The sequence below is a fragment of the Gekko japonicus genome, unplaced genomic scaffold (assembly GCF_001447785.1).
Source record: "Gekko japonicus isolate JY-2015 unplaced genomic scaffold, Gekko_japonicus_V1.1 scaffold3097, whole genome shotgun sequence".
Lineage (NCBI taxonomy): Eukaryota > Metazoa > Chordata > Lepidosauria > Squamata > Gekkonidae > Gekko > Gekko japonicus.
In genome coordinates this window covers 36,127-56,850 of record NW_015175458.1, presented here as the reverse complement: position 1 = coordinate 56,850, position 20,724 = coordinate 36,127, and the positions used below count along the sequence as shown (strand labels likewise).

Genomic DNA, 20,724 nt, shown 5'->3' with positions numbered 1-20,724 from the left:
CCACCGGAAACGCGATCAGACGCCCGCCCTTGCCCCGCGGTTTCCAGAAACTAGTACCTTGGAGGTACTAGTTTTTTACCCCACATCTTCAGCGGGAAGCCTCGGGTTCGCCACGGGAGCTCTACACTTCCCAGATGTGGCGCTGTGATCGCGCCCGAAAATCCGCCTATCTTTCGTCTCTGTAGCGTGGCTGATGCTCCGTGTGACCGCAGCCACTGTTAAGCACTGCAGAAAATGGAATGACAAAAAATGAAAACAATGCTCTAAGAGCATGATAGAATACAACAAATCAATAATACATAGCGTACAGTGTGGCACAGGCTACAGTCCTGTCCTGTATAAGCTTTTAAAAAAATGCTCTTCAAAGCAACTGTTTGACATAGTTTGCAGAATTAAAGAAATGTGATAGCATCTTCCAGTTACTGAAACCTGAAACTGTAAATCCCACCATCTTTTCTCTGTAAATCCCTAACTCAAGGCTTCTGACGGTGCCACCCAACACCCCTGCAGGCTTTTAACATCAGGACCCTTCAGCCCTGCTAACTGCAAATTCTGTTCTAGCCAATTGCAGAGAGAATTCACCCTTGGAAAATTTATAACAGGATTCAAAATTTTTACCTCAGCTCCTTTTTTACATAGAAAATTTTCACCTGAAAGATGTGTGACAGATTTCAGACCAACCTGTAATGCTGATTGGAGGAGCATGACAAATGATTGATGGGGCACCGTCCCTTTTTGCACCACCGTGGCTGCGGGCCTGGTCCCCCTCTCCTGCTCGCAGGTTCCCCATTGCTCTCCCTAGTCCTCTGGGTCTCTCCCACACTCTTCCTCTCCGGCCAGTCCTCAGCTCCCTGCTTAAGTTTTCCCCTTCAGGGTGAGGCCCCACCAAACCATCCAATCCCTCTCCTCCTCCCCCCGTAAGAATCTGGCTGGCAGCCCATCCTTGCTCCCAACGGGTTGCCCTCAGGCAGGATTTTGTGGCTTGTGGGGCAAACTTTTTTCTGGTGGGCAGAAGTCCTCGGTGCAGAAAGAAAAGCCATTTAGCCCATTGAAAGCTGTTGCCAGGCTAGATCTCTCAATTGCGAGCTGTCAACCACTTTAGATGACAGTTCTCAAGCTGCTGCAAGTTAATCCCTTCTGCCAGCCTAAGCAAGAATTCTGATAACAAGCCGGCAGGTGGGGGTGATGATTTCTAGAGTCAAGAAAGCTAACGCTTAGGCAGAAAGACCCTCTGAAAGGAGAGGAGTTTCCTGACACAGGTCGAAGGTATCCTAGAGGTCACCTACTCCAACCCCCTTCCTCAGGGTGGGAATTAGTCAACTACAGCTCCCCACGCTGCTTAAAGGAGCACATGCCTTTTTTAAAAAAATGTTTTAAAATGATTGAAAAAAGCATTTACAGGATAAATTCTTGTGGGGCTGTGCCTTTAAGAAAGAGGGCGGAGCCCCTAAAAGCCCCACCATCGCTACAGGCCTGGTTGCTCTCACTTTCTCCTTGAGCCTGCTCCCTAGCCTTACCTTCAGCGTGGGGTGAGGCCGACATACCTGTTTCTAACCTCCCTTCACCGCCTGAGCTCCTGTCGACCGTTTCCCTGTCTCTGCGGACAACCTCTGCCCTCCCCCCCCACCCCGTAAGTCCTTCCTGTGATCAAGCTGCGGGCCTGGGAGATGCCGGCAATGCCTCCCCGAGCTGCGATACGCTGCCTCCTTTTTTTCTCTCTCAACAACCATCTGGCTCCCTTCAAGGTTTGTGAGTGCGGGGGTGAGGCTGGGACCTCCACCCCCAGACATCTGGGTGTAAGCTTCCATGTGCGTGCACACGTCATAGTTTAGTTTGACCCTAAAGCAGCAATCACAGGTATGTGTGGGGGGGTCTTGATAGGGATCCTGGAATCGTCTTTTCCTAATGTAGAAGTTGAAGAGAGCTGGTGCCAACATACACCCCTGCCTAACTCCCTTGTGGGCCCTCCCCTGATGCTGCACTCCCCCCCCCAATTCCTATTAAGGCTGAGCTACTACAGGTCAGGAGATCTGACCACTGGTCCCCGACCCCTTGACTGCATTTTTAGCCCACCCTCCCTCTGAGGCACTCAGAGGATGTCCATGGAGAGCCAGTTTGGTGTTGTGGTGAAGTGCGCGGACTCTAATCTGGGAGAACCGGGTTTGATTCCCCACTCCTCCACTTGCACCTGGCTGGATGACCTTAGGCAGGCCGTAGTTCTGACGAGCTGTCCTTGAAAAAGAGCCGTTTCTGTCAGAGCTCTCTCAGCCCCACCTACCTCACATGGTGTCTGTTGTGGGGAGGGGAAAGGAAAGGAGTTTGTAAGCCGCTCTGAGACACCTTTGGGTAGTGAAGGGCGGGGTATAAATCCAATCTCTTCTTCTTCACACCCTGTTTTATCTTCACACCAGCCTTCTGAGTTAGGTCAAGCTGAGGGGAACCAACTGGCCCAGAGTCACCTGGTGAAATTCATGACCACGTGGCAAATTGAATTCAAGTCTTCCGAGTCCTCACTCAGCATTCAAACAACTCTAATGATGCCCTCAACCCAGTGTATTATCAATTGTCTGCAAGTGGATTTTGCTATTTCACACAGTAAAATCCAGTTGCGAAGAGGATTGAAAGTGGATTGGGAGTGCATTATTCAGCATGTGTGAAAGCATTATAAACAAGATTAGAAGAAGAGAAGAGATTGGATTGGAACTTCAGAGTGGCTGACAATCTCCTTCCCTTCCCCTCTCCACAACGGACACCCTGTGAGGTAGGTGGGGCTGAGAGAGCGTTTTTTGAGAACAGCCCTGAAAGAACTTGTGACTGACTCAGACTCACACCAGCAGCTGCATGTGGAGAAGCAGACCCGGTTCTCCCAGATTAGAATCCACATTCCTAACCACTACACCAAACCACTACACCAAATTAGGGCCATCAGCTCTCAATAAAAAAACCCCTATGACACAGAATGACCCAGCACAGAACACGGCACCTTGTAAGCCGCTCTGAGACACCTTGGGGTAGTGAAGGGCGGGGTATAAATCCAATCTCTTCTTCTTCTTCTTCACACCCTGTTTTATCTTCACACCAGCCTTCTGAGTTAAGTCAAGCTGAGGGGAAACATCTGGCCCAGAGTCACTCATGACCATGTGGCAAATTGAATTCAAGTCTTCTGAGTCCTCACCCAGCATTCAAACAACTCTAATGATGCCCTCAACCCAGTGTATTATCAATTGTCTGCAAGTGGATTTTGCTATTTCACACAGTAAAATCCAGTTGCGAAGAGGATTGAAAGTGGATTGGGAGTGCATTATTCAGCATGTGTGAAAGCATTATAAACAAGATTAGAAGAAGAGAAGAGATTGGATTGGAACTTCAGAGTGGCTGACAATCTCCTTCCCTTCCCCTCTCCACAACGGACACCCTGTGAGGTAGGTGGGGCTGAGAGAGCGTTTTTTGAGAACAGCCCTGAAAGAACTTGTGACTGACCCAGACTCACACCAGCAGCTGCATGTGGAGAAATGGAGAAGCAGACCCGGTTCTCCCAGATTAGAATCCATGTTCCTAACCACTATACCATATTAGGGCCATCAGCTCTCAATAAAAATACCCTATGACACAGAATGACCCAGCACAGAACACGGCACCACTGTCTGTCACCAGTAACTTTTTTTTATTTCGAATACAAGAGAGCAAGAGAGGTACAAAGATATATACAGCTGTGTACATGATACAGTCAAATAATATATAATATCAAAGTTTTGTACATAGCGTTTTATACGAAGTATTTACAGGGTTAAAGTGACCATTTCCTGGAAGTCCGAACACCGTCTGCAACAATTTGATACAGCTTCTCCTTACTAACTGGGATCGGTATGACCAATACCGTCAGCATCATCGATACTTTAAAAGCGGAAAGAAAGTTCCTTCTCCTTGGTTGGACGTGGGGGTTTTGGTGGGGCTTCAGAAGAGAACGTGGCCAGGACTTCAGGGACGTGGCGGTCGGCTCACACCTACACTCTCTAGGAGGAACCAGAGGACTTTTAAAAACTCTGCAGAGGAACTCAGTGGGGCTTTCAGTTTTAGAACAGCAAGCAGGTGAAGTGCTTATGGGAAATAAGCCTCACACATCGGGGCACATATGCTGGGTTCTGATGGAATGGCAAACTGTGATGTGGTGCTCTTCAAATAAACCTGGAGGGTCCCTCAGGTGTGCTGGTGAAACCCCCGCCTCCCCCGGCCCTTCTTCCCCTTTGCACCATGAGCTAATTCGTTACAACCATGGATGCTAGGAAACCATCATCTGCTCTGCAAAACCAGATTGCAAACTGGGAACAAACTGGTTTTCGGTGCTGTCTGCTAGGCTGTGCGCACGCCAGAGACTGTGACTCATTGGCTTGCTTCACATGAAGAGAGAAGGGAGGAGAGAGACAGGATGATATGGATATGCATAAAACTCCTCTGAGAACTTCAGGTGGGCGCAGCCGTGTTGGTCTGAAGCAACAGAAAAAAGTTGGCGACCAGTGAGGCACCTTTAAGACCAACAATGTTTAATTCTGGGCCTAAGCTTTCGTGAGCAGGTACACTTCTGAAGAATTAAAGTTTGTTCGTCTTCGAGGTGCCACTGGACTCAAACTTTGTTCTTCTCCTTGGACAGCTTGTTCACAGAGGACCAAGCTGGGGTCAGCATCAAGGACAAGAGGGAAGAGCACCTGCCCAAAGCCCGGCAGAGGGTCCATCTCCAACCAAAGGTGCTTAACCGGTCCACTCCCACCAGGAAATGTGGGGATATCCCAGAGACCTTTCTGGGGTAATCGGATCTCACCTGGATGGGAGCAGAGTAGCAGGCAGGTATGAAAGAGCCACGCCCCCCCTCCCCCAGAATTGGACGATTACCCCAGAGGTCTCTGAGGTGCCAAAGGTGGCCACTGGTACCGTTTCTGAGAAGAGAGTGAAATTATGATTCTCTGGCTACCTTTAACCACCCAGCATTAACCATAGGGAAGAAAGCAGGGTATAGATGGGGGTAAGATCTCAGACGGTAAGCAGGGAGTAAAACAGATGTATCCATTTGGATTAGGGACAGTGTTCCCTCTAAGCTGAGTTCGTGTGAGCTAGCTCACAGGTTTTTTTAATCCCCGGCTCACACACGTTTAGCTCAGCTCAGGAAGGATGTGGCTCCAGAGTAAACTAATTTATGCAGCTGCCAAATCGCTCGCTCACAACTTTCATGCCAGCAGCTCACAAAGTAGAATTTTTGCTCACAAGACTCCACAGTTTAGAGGGAGCATTGGTTATGGCCGCCAAACCTGGGTTGGGGGATTCTGGGAGATTTGAGGGGGTGTGGAGCCTAGGGAGGGTGAGGAATAGGAAGGGGGGGGGACCTTAGCGGGGCATCATGCCATAGAGTTCACCCTCCATAGTAGCCATTCTCTCCAGGGGGACTGATCCCTGTCATCTGGAGACCAGTTGCAATTCAGGGAGATCTTAGGCCTCACCTGGAGGCTGGGCAACCCTGTAACATTTGCAAGTAAATCACAGACTGTCAGCAGCTACTTGGTTGTGTTTGAGAGGCACCAAATTTCCAACATTCTCTATATACATTCATCAGCATCACACAGTAAAGTCTTTCCGGGACTGTACCATTTCCAGCTGGAAGCACAGAGGAAATACAAGTCTGGATACAATCACATGTAAAAATAAGAATACTTAACCGATGTATTCTGCCCGTGCATATTCAAAGCACTTCACACCCATTAGCTTCTGGTAAGCTTTACAACAGCCCCGTAAGGCGGGTCAGTGTTCCTGTTTCCATATTGCAGACGGGGAGCTGAGACAGCCACAGGTGTCGAGAGGACCAAACTAGACATCATCTCTGCAGACGAGAGGCACGGGAGTCTCCATGTGATGGGGAATGCAATGGCAAGATGGGTGGGTGAGACAGGACCAGTGCTCCCTCTCAGCTGAGTTAGTGTGAGCTGGCTCACAGTTTCTTAGCCTCTGGCTCACACATTTTTGCCTTGGCTCAGGAAGGATGGCTCCAGAGCAGACTAATTTATGCAGCAGCCAAATCTCTTGCTGACAACTCTAATGCCAGTAGCCCACAAAGTAGAATTTCCGCTCACAAGACTCCACAGCTTAGAGGGAGCATTGGACGGGATGCCCATATTCCCTTGCTGATCCTCCCCCATCCCCGGCTGATTTTCTTCCTAGCAAGACTCATTTCTGGTCTTCTGGCCCAGCTGGGGGAAATGCTCCACGCACAGGCAGGAAATCAGAGTTTGGAAGAAAACCAGCGTCTTTACCTTGTGTTTGGGCAATGCACTGGTCTGTTGCAGCAAGCCCTGTCTCAGAAGAGGCCTCCCCTCTTGCATGTCAGAAAGCAGGGGGGGGCTCTTCTAAGAAAGGGGGGAAGGATGGAGGACACGCCCTTTTGTAGATGACCCCTGCTGCTGCAGTTCTGTATAAAAACAATCCATCATTTCCCCCCCCCCCCAAGCTGCTGCCCAGTAACTTCTTGGGACCTCTTTAATAGCGCAAAAGGTTTTTAATCAATCAACCGGGCTGCTTAATTGCATTCTTGTTGCATCTCGCTAAACAGCCCCCCAAATAATTGTGTGGATTTCCCCCACACACACTGTTCCTCCCCCCCCTTTCCGGCATCACTTTAACCCGGTTCTCTCTGTTCCCCCGCCTTGGCCCCCACCCCCCCCCCGCCGCCCTGCCCCGTCTCGCCCTCCGATTCTGCCTGGTCTCCTACCACAAAATGCAAGGAGATGCAGCATTGGATGGAGACTCTGGAAGCGCTCTGGAGATTTCTTTCCTTGTATCCCCAAGTAAAATGCAATAGGCCAAGATCCCGCCCACCCCAAGCAGGGGGGGGGGTGGCGCCTCCCCCGAACTCCTCCTCCTCCGCTCCTTTGCCCTTCCTGGATCAGACCGAAAGTCCGCCAAGCCCAGCGTTCTGCTCCCAAACAGCCACTCAGAACCTCCCAAGCAGGCCGAGAAGGCGATAGCCGGCCCCCCTCTTTCTCAGAGGTGCACTGCTTTTGTGCATGGAGGTTCCATTTAGCCGTCACAGCTCAAGGCCACTGCTTGAACGATCCGCCATGAATCCCCAGCCCCCTTCCCCCACATCTATGGGTCGGTGCCAACCAGTTCGCGATGTGGCAGCCGTGTCAAATGACATTCTCCTCACAGCACCATGGTCGGGATGTGGTGAGCCAGGGAGGTGGTGTGCGGCACAGGCAAGGTGGGAGAGTGCGACTGCAGGGAGGCGTTTGGTGGCCGGTGCCTGGCGCTCTTCTGATGGGCACGCAGCCCAGCCAGCTGGGAGTAGGCACTTTGGCAGACCTGGCATTTGTATGGGCGCTCGCCGGTGTGGAGGCGCACGTGGTTGCGCAGGGTAGAGGACTGGCTGAAGCGGCGGTTGCAGAAGCGGCAGACGAAGGGCTTGTCCAGAGTGTGGATGCGCATGTGGGACCGTAGGTTGCTGCGTGAGTTGAATCCACGGTGGCAGATGACACAGCGCATGCGCCCGGTGCTGCTGGCACCTGCTTCTACCACGTGGAAGTCCTCTGCATGCCAACGGAGAAAGGAAAAAACGTCATTCCCAGCGACAACAAGCTGTGCTTCTCTCCTGCCGTTTTACCATAATGGCAATATAGATACATCCCTGAATAAGCAGATAGGTCTTTATCTAACAATCCAATGACAGAGCCGATCTTACAAATACCACCCTCTGTTTCCATCCCTGCTGCTGCCAGAAATCCAGCCATAGCCAAAGTTATCAGCTCACAGGGAAGACACAGAAACAAAGAGAACCTTGGGAAACATCACCTGCTGTATCCACAGCTCTCTCCAAGGGGCAGTCAAGATACAGCAAAAGAAGAATTTGCCCCAGCTCACAGGCACATCATCTATCCAGGCAGGGAACTCCTTGCACAACGAACAGAGCTCACAGGAATTTTTTTTTTAATTTAACTTTCAATTTATAGACCACTCACCCCCTAAGGGCTCTGAGCGGTTTACATTTGTACAACTACTGATTACATTACCTTTACTAGGGCCACACACACCCTAGTAAAGGGGATTCCTCTGAAATGTGTTGGAGGAGAGTCTCACGGATACCGTTGACGGCCCAAAAGAGTCATAAGGGGGTTCTGGATCAAATCACGCCTGAGCTCTCCCCTGAAAGCTAAATGGACTAAACTGAGGGTATTGTACTTTGGTCACATCACGGGAAGACAAGAGTCACCGGAAAAGACAGTTATGCGAGGACAAGTGGAAGGCAGCAGGAAAAGAGGAAGACCCAACAGGAGGTGGATGAACTCACACAAGGAAGCCACAAAGGCCCTCAGTTCACATCCGTTTTTCAGGGGGGTGGTCATTGATTCATAGGGTCGCCAGGGGTCATTACCTGCAGGAGTGCACAGGAGCGGAGCTCCGGCAGTAAAGAGCCCAGGGGGCGGGCACATGCAACAAGCCCCACCCCCTGCTCCCAGCAGCCCTCGGTCAGAGCAAGAAGCAGCCAGGTAAGCTGCAGAGCCCCCCCCCCGTCCAAAACAGTCCAGTGGCACTTTTAAGACCAGGTTTTATTCAGGTACAAGCTCTCCCTCTTCTGCGAGGACAGATCTGCACGCCCCCCCCCATAGCTAGCAATCCAAAACACTCCAGTGGAGCCTGAGCGGTGGGTGTTGCCTTCTGACACACTCCCGATGATGTCAGGGGGTGTGGCATATGCAAATGAGCTATGCTAATGAGCTCCCACACCTCTTTTTCTACGAAATGACCCCTGAGGGTCACCATAAGTCAAAGGTGACTTAATGGCACTTAAACACACCCACCCACACAGGGAACTCCTCGGAATCTACCCACCAAAACAGCAGAGAGGGAAGCATTGACAGAGAAGCATCGACACATCTGTTTGTAAGGAAAAGCCAGTGCACATTCACAGTATCAACGAAACTGGGGACTAGTGCCTGGATAAATGTGGGGCTGGTATCACATATTCAGCTGTATATACGTCAAATGTCACATGAGAATTACTCGGCATACATCCAAAGAACAAGCCAGAGTACCCGGTACACAGACTGTACATGTGTGACAAGTTTAAAAGACTTCAGTATTTACAGGGTTAATGTAGTTTGTAATGGTCGACATGAAGTCACATGTTTGTTTGTAACCAATCTGAGTACACAATAGAATGCCTGGGAATTTTGTAAGAACCTTAGGTATCTGATTGGAAAACAATGTATCAGGTATTTATCATATTGGGTTCTCCATCCTGCTCTTTTGTTCTTGCTGAAGAAGGAGACGCCATTCCCATTTTTTCTCTTTAGCTGTAAGGATGTAGTACCTAGCTCTTGTTGTTATTTTATATCCTGTGTACCTTTTTCCCATGTTATATTTGTTATATTTTTCATACACATGGACTCAGTCTCTCAATCTTTACTCTGCTGACGCCAAATGATTTTTTCCTCTGCTTAAATATTTTTACCAAAGAATCCCAACAGTTCACCTAGGGTTGCCAACGCCTGGTTGGGAAATGCCTGGAGATTTCGGAGTGGAGCCTGGGGGAAGGGCAGGGTTTGGGGAGGGGTGTCGGCAGGGTACCGCCCTCTGAAGCAGCCATTTTCCCCAGGGGATCTGGTCTCTGTTGCCCTGGGGCCAGTCATAATTCTGAGAGATCTCTGGGCACCATCGGGAGGTGGTCTGTTGGACCTCTGTGACACGGGGACAGTCCCCACGGGGTGACCTTGTTTTCCTAGTCGTGAAGATATTAATTTGAAGTCTTTTGTATCAACTAATAAAATGAGGGTTTATTCTGTGGATTTTACAGAAAACATCAAAATACAAGCTAGTTGCTTAATCGCATATTTAGAATTCCTTGCAGAGCCTGGTCTCACGAGTGTGTGCATTGTTGGGGGGGGCAACTGCTCCTATAGAGAGGGAGAGAGAAGCCACTGCGCTCCACTGCATTCAATGGGCTTCCTAATAAATACACTTGTATTGTTTGCCTATTCATTTGCAACATTTCTGTAATGTATCTAGACCCGACTGCGTGTGAGGTTAGATCTCCACGCGGCCATGTGAAGCCTTCGAGCTTCGCTCCGGGAGACAACGGCCCAAGCGGATCCTAGCCCGCGCCAATCGGAGGGCTAGGCTTCCGGTCTGGACCTATGGAACTCTCGGCCACTGTATATAGCCTATCACTAGAGTGGGGGGGGGTGTTCGGGGAGTGGGTTACTGGGCATATAAGCCGGCCTGTGAGCCGGGAAGTTTGTCTTGTTCCGAACTTCTAATAAAGTATGAGAGCTGAAATCACTTGCCAGCCTCAGTACTTTTCCATTTCTGTCCCACCTTTCTGCCAAACCAGGGCCACCTGTCTCAATTACCAACTTATATTCAGTTTGACACCCCTTTTAAGTGTCATCGTTTCCCCCAAGTAATCGTGGGAGCTGTCGTTTGGGAGGTATCATAAAGTTTTCAGTCTATTTGTTCCTGCCTTCTGTGTAGAAGAGGCCTGAGGGTTCCTGAGTCACTGAGAGCCAGCACGGAGTAGTGGTTAAGAGGGTTGGACTAGTATCTGGGAGACACCGGTTCGAATCCTCACACGTGCCATGGAAGCTCCCTGGGTGGCCTTGGGCCAATCACACTCTCTCCGCCTAACCTACCTCATGGGGTTATTGTGAGAGTAAAATGAAGAGAAGAAGAGGTTGGATTTATACCCCGCCCTTCACTACCCAAAGGAGTCTCAGAGCGGCTTACAATCTCCTTTCCCTTCCCCTCCCCAAAACAGACACCCGGTGAGGCAGGTAGGGCTGAGAGAGCTCTTTCAAGGACTGCTCTTAACAGCTGTGCCAGAACTATGGCTTGCCCAAGGTCATCCAGCCAGGTGCAAGTGGAGGAATGGAGAATCAAACCCGGTTCTCCCAGATTAGAGTTTGCATGCACTTAACCACTACACCAAAATGGAGGAAAGAAGAATGCTGTAAGCCACTGTGGAGCCCCATTGGGGCAGAAAGGTGGGGTATCTCTCCTTATATATAATTGAATAGTGGGTGCCAAAGTTCTAATTCTAAAATGCACTCCCTTAGTGTATGGCTGATGGCACTGCTCCTCAGCATATATCGCCACCAATCAGAAGGCAAAGCCCGGGTCCCGCCCACACCACAACTGCTGCGACAACCTGGTCTTTTGCATATGGAAGCTGATTGGACTTCACTCCATTCCACACCTCAAACTCCCCCCCCCCGCAAGGCAGTTGGAATGTCAGTTGCATATGGAACCTGCTGTATTCTGGTGGTGTGCAGGTCCCAGGTTCATGTTTTAAAAGCAGACTGACACTGTTTGCCCAAAGCCAGAGCACTCTCCCAGAGCCTCTTTCTAGATCTCGTTGTATTTATTTCCACAACGGGCCTTATTTCTAGTAAATAAATAATTGAATAAGTGAATGGATAATACAGGATTACCAGGTCCATTCTTGCCACAAGGGTTGGCAGCTTCAGGTTGGGAAACTCCTGGAGATTTGGGGATGGAGCCTGGTATGAACAGGGGCCTTGGTGGGGCACATCATGCCACAGAGCCCTCCCTCCCAAGCAGCCATTTCCTCCAGGGGAACCGATCTCTGTAGTCTGGAGATGAGCTGTAATTCCAGGGGATCCCCAGGCCCCACCTGGAGGCTAGCATCCCTAGGTGGTTTTAGAAAAATGTCAGCTCCAGAATACAATGTCTGCAGCCAGATGTAAATCATATGGGGAAACATATGAGGGTTATATGCTACTGTGTTATGAGAAGAGCACAAACACTCCCGTGCTGAGCTAGGAACTCTCTTTAATCAAGTGCTAGAAGATTCAGGGCAAAAACCTGAAATCTACAAAGAAATAACAAAAGCGCTTTATGTATCCCCAGCTTGTCCTTTACAGTCCAGGCTCTTTCTATATTATTTTATATGCAATTAGCAAGCTGCTCATAACTGGAAGTGCGCGCTCTCTCTCTCTCTCTCCAGCTTACAGTGGTGCAAAGCCACTGAAACGCTGTCAGAGCACATTTTCCAGGAATGCACTTTGAAAAGTAACACTCACCACTGGTAGTGACCATGGACCTAAACCATACAGAGAGTCATCTCCTCTACCTATTTCACCCCCATAGCAATCGTCTAAGCAAATGTGCTAAGAGCTGAGCAGGGGGAGGCGCATGAGGGGGAGCCCCACATAGGAGAGAGTCTCTTGCTCTGCCTGGGGTGATGAGTAACTCCTCTGCTCTGGATATTATGAGATCGTCCTTGATGCAGAGATACAGAAAATTACTCTGCATGAGTCACCCTACTTGTAAGTAAGGCTTGAGGAAGTCTGTTTCAATGTACCTGAAGAAGTGTGCGTCCACATGAAAGCTTATACCCAGAATTAAACTTTGTTGGTCTTAAAGGTGCCCCTGGACTCAGACTCTGATCAAACAGAGACATGCAGAAAGCTACAGCAGAGACCTCCCACCTTTCTCTTGCAAAAAACTATTATAGGGTCTGGATAGCCTCCCCTGCTTCCCTGAATCTGCTGGTGGGCATCCCTCAGGCTGCTGGAGAGCGCTGGCAGCAGAGAGCAGTGCCCAGGTGGAAGCCCAAAATCCCAGGGGGGGATCCTGGCCATGCTGGGCTCAGAGGTTAAGACGCTGAGCTGCAGAGCTGTGGTTCGGCAGTTCGAGACCCGAGTGTGCTGCATGACGGAGTGAGCTCCCATCTCTGGTCCCAGCTCCTGCCGACCTAGCAGTTCGAAAGCAAGAAAAGGCAAGTAGATAAATAGGTACTGCTTCGGTGGGAAGGTAACAGCGTTCCGTGTGCCTTGGTGTTTAGTCATGCCGGCCACATGACCACGGAAACGTCTTCGGACAGCGCTGGCTCTTCGGCTTGGAAACGGAGGGGCCTACCACCTCGGATTTGACTGGCTTTCAAGCAAGGGAAACCTTTACCTTTATTCCTCGCTTAACAAAACTGACTATCCAGTCTGAGAAAGAGCTTTGTGGAACCCAGAAGCTGGTTTATTGCCCTGTGAGTCTACTGTCACCTGTCCCTGTGTGAGTGCCACTTTTCTACGAGCATCGCTTCAACTTACTCACCATGCTTGTTCTTCTTCTGCTCCTCTTCGAGGCCCAGCACCCCTGGGATGCCCAGGAAAGTGTTATGGGAATTTCCGTACCAGACCAGGAGTTCCTGGTCTGGAGGGATCATCTGCAGAGAGACAAGAGAGGCGACATTAGTAGAAACGGGGCCGTTTGTCTGACTGCCCATCCCATTTCCTTACCCTTCCGGGACCCCCACCCAACTCATGCCTGGCCGAATCAGGAACTGCTAGAGGAACGTTTTTGCAATCCATTGCTACGTTCAGCATTTGAGTTACGCATTTGGCACTTTACTTGTGTTGGTTTAATTAACTTCCTTTACCTCCGGCCTTCCTCCCCAGTGGGGACCCAAAGCAGCTGACACCCTTCTCCTCTCCTGCTCTCCTCCCTTTGATCCTCACAACAACAACCCTGTGAGGCAGGTTAGGCTGAGAGCCTGTGACTGGCCCGGGGTCACCCAGCGAGCTTCTGAGGCAGAGCGGGGATTTGAACCGGGGCCTCCCAGATCCTAGCCTGATACTTCAACAACTGCCCTGCAGAGCCGTGTAAGCAAAACCAGGGAGCTTTCCAGCTGCCCCCAAAGTTTGCAACATGCATTTCAAGAGCAAATGAGAGCCAACTGGCGCAGGGGGGGGGTGAAAGGAGACGATGCCAAGAGGACGCGCCTAAAGGCAGGTGCAGTTTTGGGGCCTTCGGCTTCCCTCTGGGTTGGGCTTGAGCCTCAGGTGGAGGCGGCCAACTCTGAGTGGGGAAATTCGCAGAGACCTGGGAGTGGAGCTCGGGGGAGGCAGGTTTGGGGGAGGGAAGGAACCTCAGAAGTCCACCCTCCAAAGCAGCCGTTTCTTTCAGGGGAACAGATCTCAATAGACTAGGGACCAGTGGTAATTCCAGGAGATCTCCAGGCCCCACCTGGAGCTTGGCAACCCTTGTTAGGATGCCCCGGAGTCCACCCTCCAAAGCAGCCATTCCCTCCAGGGGACCTGGTCCCTCCAGTCTGGAGATCAGTTATAATTCCTGGAGACCGTCAGCCCCGCCCCCCCAGGGATGCCAGCCTCCAGGTGGGACCTGGGGACCCCCCAGAAGTACAGCTCATCTCCAGGCTACAGAGATCAGTTCCCTCGGAGAAAAGGGATGCTTTGGGGGGGGGGACTCTGGGGCATTGTACCCCTCTGAGGTCTCCTCCCCAGGCTGGATCCCCAAATCTTCAGGAATTTCCTGGATCTGGCAATCTTGTCTCTGCAACTCCTGCCAGTGGCCAGGGGGACTTGGCAACCCTATCTCCCCCCATCCATCTGGAAGCTGGCCTGAGGGCCAGTCATATGTCGGTATGGTTGGGGCTCCTCAACCCCCACCGCTTTTTGGTGGGTTCCCTGCTGTTCCGCAGGGTCGTTGTGTTGTTGTCGTCCCCCCACCCCCAGGGATATTAGATTTCCTGCCAGGAAATCTCCCAAGGCAGAGCAGCGATGCACAACTCCAGCCTCTCCTGGGTGTCCCTCCAAAACGGCAGGGGTCTCTGAGAAACATCCCACTTGCTGTGGGAAGGCAGGGAGCAGAGCGGGCCTGTCAGGAGGCACAGAAGCATCGGAGGCAGACGGCGTGCTCCCACGGGTGCAGGCTTCCCGGGCCCAGGCTGGACCTCATAAAGTCTCAGAGAGAACAAGGTCAGTACTAGGCAGCCTTGAGAAAGACAGGAGCGCTCAGTCTATGATTGGCAGCAGTAGGACCAGCAACAAACATCAATTTAAACTTCAATGTAACCACAAAAGGAAACTTCCCCCTTTAGAAGACTTTCAAGCAAGGAGAAGCGGGTGTACAATTCTAGGAACTCCCATTGGGGTTGATTGTGTAAAAAGGATGTAAATTGACTGGTAGCTATTAGATTGTACAAACTGATTATTATAGTTGACAAGATGGGGACCCGCGATACTCGCGGGGAGGGGAGAAAAGCTCCGTCTCCTCCATCCCCCCCCCGCTCGATCTCCCCGAGGAGGAGGAGGCGGCGGCGAGGCCAGTCCTCCTCCCCCCGCCCGGCTCCGAGGCGGAGGAGGCGGCGGAGAGGCCAATCCTCCCCCCCCCTTTGCTGGGATCGGCGGCGAGGCCGGTCCTCCCCCCGCCCGCCCGGCTCCGAGGTGGAGGCGGCGGCAGAGAGGCCGGTCCTTCCCCCCCCCTTTGCCGGGCGCGGCAGCGGCGAGGCCGGTCCTCCCCCCGCCCGGCCGGCCGGCTCCGAGGAGGAGGCGGCGGCGAGGTACAAACCTCCCCCTCCCCCCCAAGTGCCCCCGGAGCGTTGATTTAGCTATCCGCACTCCGGGGGCAACTTGGCTATTAGATATATAGATATTGCATGTAATGAATATATACCTGTTTTAGAATATTATGAATAATACACAATGCACTTTATAAGATGGAACATATAGAACACTTTTACTTATAAATAAGGTTTTTGCAGTGCATATATTTGTTGTTTGACCCAGCTGAGGTGCAGCCAAGGCTCCCTCTAAGCTGTGGGGTCTTGTGTGCACAAATCCTACTTGGTGAGCTCCTGGCATTAAAGTGGTGAGTGAGCCATTTGGCTGCTGCATCAATTAGTTTGCTCTGGAGCCCTCCTTCCTGAGCTAAGAAAAAAATGTGTGAGCCGGAGGCTTAAAAACTGTGATCTAGCTCACACTAACTCAGCTTAGAGGGAACACTGGGGGCAGCTTATCACTTCCTGGGCCTGCCCCCTAACGGGCAGATCCAGCCAAGCCCGGGGACCCCAAAGGGGGAGCCAGCCTTGCCCAGAAGGGCGTAGTCACATCTGCTGCTGCCCACAGTCCTCAACTGGCCTCTCTGCCCCTGGGTATCGAATGATTATCAGAATGATTCTGGCAGCAGCATTAAAGATGCAGTGTCATCTGAGATACCGGCAGATCAAATGCCTGGAAATGCTGATCGTTACGGAGGGCTCCAGGCCCCCTACGAGGTCCCAGGACGCCTTCCAGATCTGGAGCTGTGATCTGAGAATCAAGAGGCGTCCTGCAGATATGTCTGGGGCATCCCATACCTGACCTGGTTGGCCCTGGTTAGTATTCGGGTGGGAGACCACCAGGGTTGCTATGCAGAGGCAGGCGATGGCAAACCACCTCTGCTCGTCTCGTGCCTTGACCTGGAGGGTCTCATCACATCTCAAAAGCTAAGCGGGTTCGGCCCTGGTTAGCCCTTGGATGGGAGACCACCGAGGAACTCCAGGTCACGACTCAGGGGCAGGCGATGGCGATGGCAGAGCACCTCTGCTCGTCTTGAGCCTTGAAAGCCCTACGGGGGGGGGGGCTTTCCATAAGTCAGCTGGGGCTCGATGGCAAGGAAAATGGGGCCCTAGTAACGTTGTGCCCGCTCTCGGGTAAGTCTGTCTGTCAACCCCCTTCCTCCTGATTCTGGTCCCTGGAGAGAAACGGTGCAAAAAACCCTGCGGAGCCACTGAATCTGGGGGCTTTACAGCTTTTCACGGGGGCAGACGGCCCCTCCACCTGACTCACAAGTTTCCCAGTGGGTGTTGTCTTGGAGGGTGGTCCACGCGGTGGGTGCTCTTGGCTCTGCGAGCTCCGGGGCTGTCTGAACATCCTTCCTCCTGCCCCCCCCTCTCAGGCCGTGTCCGGCTATCAGCCGCCAGCAAGTCAAGCCTCTCCTGCCACCTTCCCTAGCGATATGACGGGTCCCTGTGCAAATATGGGCGTTTTCATTTCCTTTTGGCGTCATTAAATTTGCACAGATTTAATAGGAGCAAAACGTTCCGCACAAGGAACCAGCCAACGGCACAAAAAAGACACGGGTTCAATTTGCTCAATGCAAAATGAAAGGGGGAGGTCCCAGACAAAATGGCAAGGACAAGCAATCCAAAAGCGCCTCTTAATTGCACATCCAAGAATTCCAAGCTTCGCCCACACCAGGAGGCACATCTCAAATTTGCCCACTCCAGGGTGGGCATCTGGCTGGTTTGTTTTGACGCATCAACCCTTTCTAGAGCGTTATGGGCACGGATTTCTGCCCGAGCAGCTGCTCAGGGCAGAATGATGAGAAGGAGCCCGTGCCCTGCAGAAACACCGCTTTCTCCTGGCTGCTGGTGGCACAGGAGGAGGTGGTCGACATCCCTCCTGCCCGCCACCCCCCCCCAGACCTGTGCCACCACCATCTGGGTCCACGCCAAGCTCCTGCAGCACAGGAGAGCTACCAGGTGCACAAACAGCTTCCACCTCCTTGCATAAACAAGCCAGGTCTCTGCCCCACAGAGAATCCAATCTAAGCAAGGCACGACATCCCAAGGAGGGCGAGGAAGGCTTTCTTCCATGCGCAGAGAATGCCAAAAGGTCAGGTCAGATGTTTCAAGCAAGCAGCCACTTTCTCCCCACCTCCTCCCCTCCCCATTTCTCTCATTCCACTGTGTCGCACAATAGTTATTTTCTTTTTAGAAAGCAAATAGCAAAAAAAGGCTGCCAAAAGCCTTTCACAGCCTTCTGGGGAGGAATAAACATCCCCCCCCCCAAGCTCTTGCTAAAATCTTAACTGTTATTTTCCCATTAGGAGGAGAAACCTGAGAAACGGAAGAAGCCACATAATAACAGTACTTTGCAATGGAATTGCGGGGCCTGCGGGGGGGGGGGCTGCCATTCGAGGGGACTGTCTCGCATTGTGAGATGTAAAACCACACAAGCACATGTGTGCGCCTGTTGACAGACGGCGCCGCATTCTGGATTTTAGTATTTGAGGGGTGCAAGTTTTAAGGGGCTTGAATGGCTGGTTGATGTGTGAAAGCTGCCCTGGCCGGCAGTGGCAAATGGGAGTGAGCGGTGGCACATGTGCAGGCCATAAGGATGTGGAAAGTTTAGATGGAGGGTGAACATCTCGGAAGAGGAAGCAGGATGGACCGGGATAGGAAGGCGGCTTGTCTCCTCCGTCAGGCGACTGGCTGTATTTTCGTTTTTTAGAAACACGCTTTACAAACACCTACACCCCAATTGCAAGTGCTTTTCTTTCTTGCCCAAGTGTGTGTAGGTGGGTGGGTTAGTTTTAGGGTTGCCAACCTCCAGGTGGGGCCTAGAGACCTCCTGGAATCACAGCTGATCTCCTGACCACACTCATCAGTTCCCCTGGGAAGAACGGGCCCTTTGGGGGGGGGGGTTGATGGCATTCTGCCCCACTGAGGCCCCTCCTCTCTCCAAACTCTGCCCTTCCCAAACCCCCCCCCCAATCTCCAGGAATTTCTCAGCCTGGAGTTGGCAACTCTATTTAGATTGTAGTGTTACTGGATTAATGAGGGGATAACAGGGAGGGGAGATATTTTTATTTCTTGGACAGACAGTCAAAGATATTTGTTTTCTTTTTGAGGCTCTTTTTGAATACAAACCTTGGTGACCCCAGGAGAGATTCAAGGTCTTGAGGGGCTGTTCCCGACAGCACTTTCACTTTGGCTGACCTTGGGCGAGCCAGGGGCCCCCTCAGCCTGAGCTTCTTGAAGCCTGAGACTTGGGAAGCCCCTTCATTTTGTTTTGGAGCGAAAGCAGATATCTCCAGACATGGGATGGAGGCCCGGCCCGGCCTGGCCTGGCCTGGCCTGGCCTGGCCTGGCCTGGCCTGGCCTGGCCCGTTGTGACTCCCAGCCAAAATTACCCATTTTCCTTTTGGAAAAATCCTGCCATCTCAGTTGGAGACTTTGCACATCTGCAGATACTTTCATAGGGTAGCTGTGTTAGTTTGCAGAAGGAGAGTGAGATTAAAGGCTGGGTAGCCCAGGCAAGCCCGACCTCATCAGATCTCGGAAGCTAAGCGAGGTCAGCCCTGGTGAGTATTTGGACGGGAGATCACCAAGGCAGGCCAGGGTGGCTCTGCATGGAGGCAGGCCACAGCAAACCACCTCTGAACATCTCATGCCTTGGAAACCCCTTGAGAGTCACCATAAGTCGGATGCAACTTGACGGCAAAAAAACCCCTCAAACCCTTAAAGACTCACTAGATCTCCCAGGATACTAGCTGCTGAGAGTCAAAGCTGATGAAGAGACCCCGACGAAGAGCGCTTTTGCCACACGCACACACCACAATTCCCCTTCTGGGCATGTCCAAACAGTCAGCACAGCCCCAGAGACCTCTGCACCAGGTTGCCAACTCCTGACCCGTGCTGTTCTTCTTGACAGCTTCACAGAGGCAAAACACGATGCGGGAAATGGTAAGGCACAGTTGACCCTTTAGAGCTCACGCCCCCAGCATCTTGTTGGTCCCTAAGTTGCTCCGGGACTCAAACCGACTGCACAGAAGCAGAATGCAAGGAAAGTGTGCCGGGGAGCAGGGAGCCCCCAGTTCCAACAGGAGACAAGCTCAAGTGGACCAGAGTGACAACATTTTAAAATGCTGAATGTGGGCTGGATTATGGCCGATGCATTTACCAGCAAGCGTTTCCTCCCCCCCCTCACTTTTGTTTTAAGGGATAGGGATCGAGCCCAGCCATTTCAGCAAAGGGGTCCTCCTTTGAGTCCCCCCACCCCCGACTCAGCAATGCACTGGAAGGAAAGCAGTTATTAGAGGCAGCAAAAGTCTGGGGAGGTGGGCTTGGAGTGTTGTTGTTTTTTTAAGTCCTAATAGCAGGGAGAGGGCAGGAGTCAATTTATTCCCTGCCATAATTTCCCAGTTTAAATATCCTGCTTTTCCATACAGGGGAGACGTTCTGGTATTGGGTTTGTAAGTTTTCCCTAATGGAGCAGAATTCACCCAGAGAAGGCAATCTAAATTGGGGAAGCGGGGAGGGAGTTTACACCTCCAGACATTGTGGATGTAATGTATCCAGCCCAGACAAGTCCAGACAAATCCAGAGACAAACGTTGAGCTTCGCTCCAAGAGACAATGGACTATGCGGATCCTAGCCCGCTCCAATCAGGGGGCTAGGTTCCCGGCCGAGAGCCTATGGGACTCTCGGCCACTGTAAATAACCTATAGGGAGGTAGGGGTGTGTTTTGGGTGGTGGTTTCTCGGGGGATATAAACCAGCCTGCGAGCCGGTCAAAGTTGTCTTGTTCCGGATAGAATAAAGTACGCTTTGCTGAAATCACTCTCCGTTTGCGTACTTTTCAGTGGACCAATCCAATTTGCATCAACCCCATCCACCTCCAATTAGTTTGATCTTTAAAAAAAGAAATGAACCGTGGGAGATTGTTCACGCATCTCCTGCTATCATGGCTACTTCTGAGCCGTGGTCAGAATGGGACCCGTCAATGCATTGCTCTATCAGAAGCAGTTGTTCTTGCCACCTAAGAATGCAAGCCGTGTTTAAATGGGTTTGTTTTTTTTAAGAACTTAAGAACATAAGAGAAGCCAGTGTTGGATCAGGCCAATGACCCATCCAGTCCAACACTCTGTGTCACACAGTGGCCCGAAATACCAGGTGCCATCAGGAGGTCCAGCAGTGGGGCCAGGACACTAGAAACCCTCCCACTGTTGCCCCCCCAAAGCACCAAGAATGCAGAGCATGACTTGCCCCAGACTGAGAGATCCTATCTATACCTTGTGGCTAATAGCCACTGATGGACCTCTACTCCATACGCTTATCTAATTCCCTTTTGAAGCCGTCCATGCTTGTAGCCGCCGCCACTTCCTGTGG

At 51.6% G+C, this 20,724-nt stretch overlaps 1 protein-coding gene across 1 annotated transcript in view; it reads right to left on the bottom strand.

Moving 5' to 3' along the window:
- Window positions 1-7,185: 7,185 nt before the first annotated feature.
- Window positions 7,186-20,724, bottom strand: part of PRDM12 (PR domain containing 12) — a 35,077-nt gene continuing 21,538 nt past the window's right edge. The window contains exons 4-5 of the mRNA XM_015425905.1: window positions 13,105-13,216; window positions 7,186-7,568 (exon numbers count right to left, since the gene is read on the bottom strand). Of these exons, the coding sequence (XP_015281391.1) occupies window positions 7,186-7,568; window positions 13,105-13,216 (495 nt within the window). The remainder of the gene's footprint in view (window positions 7,569-13,104; window positions 13,217-20,724) is intronic.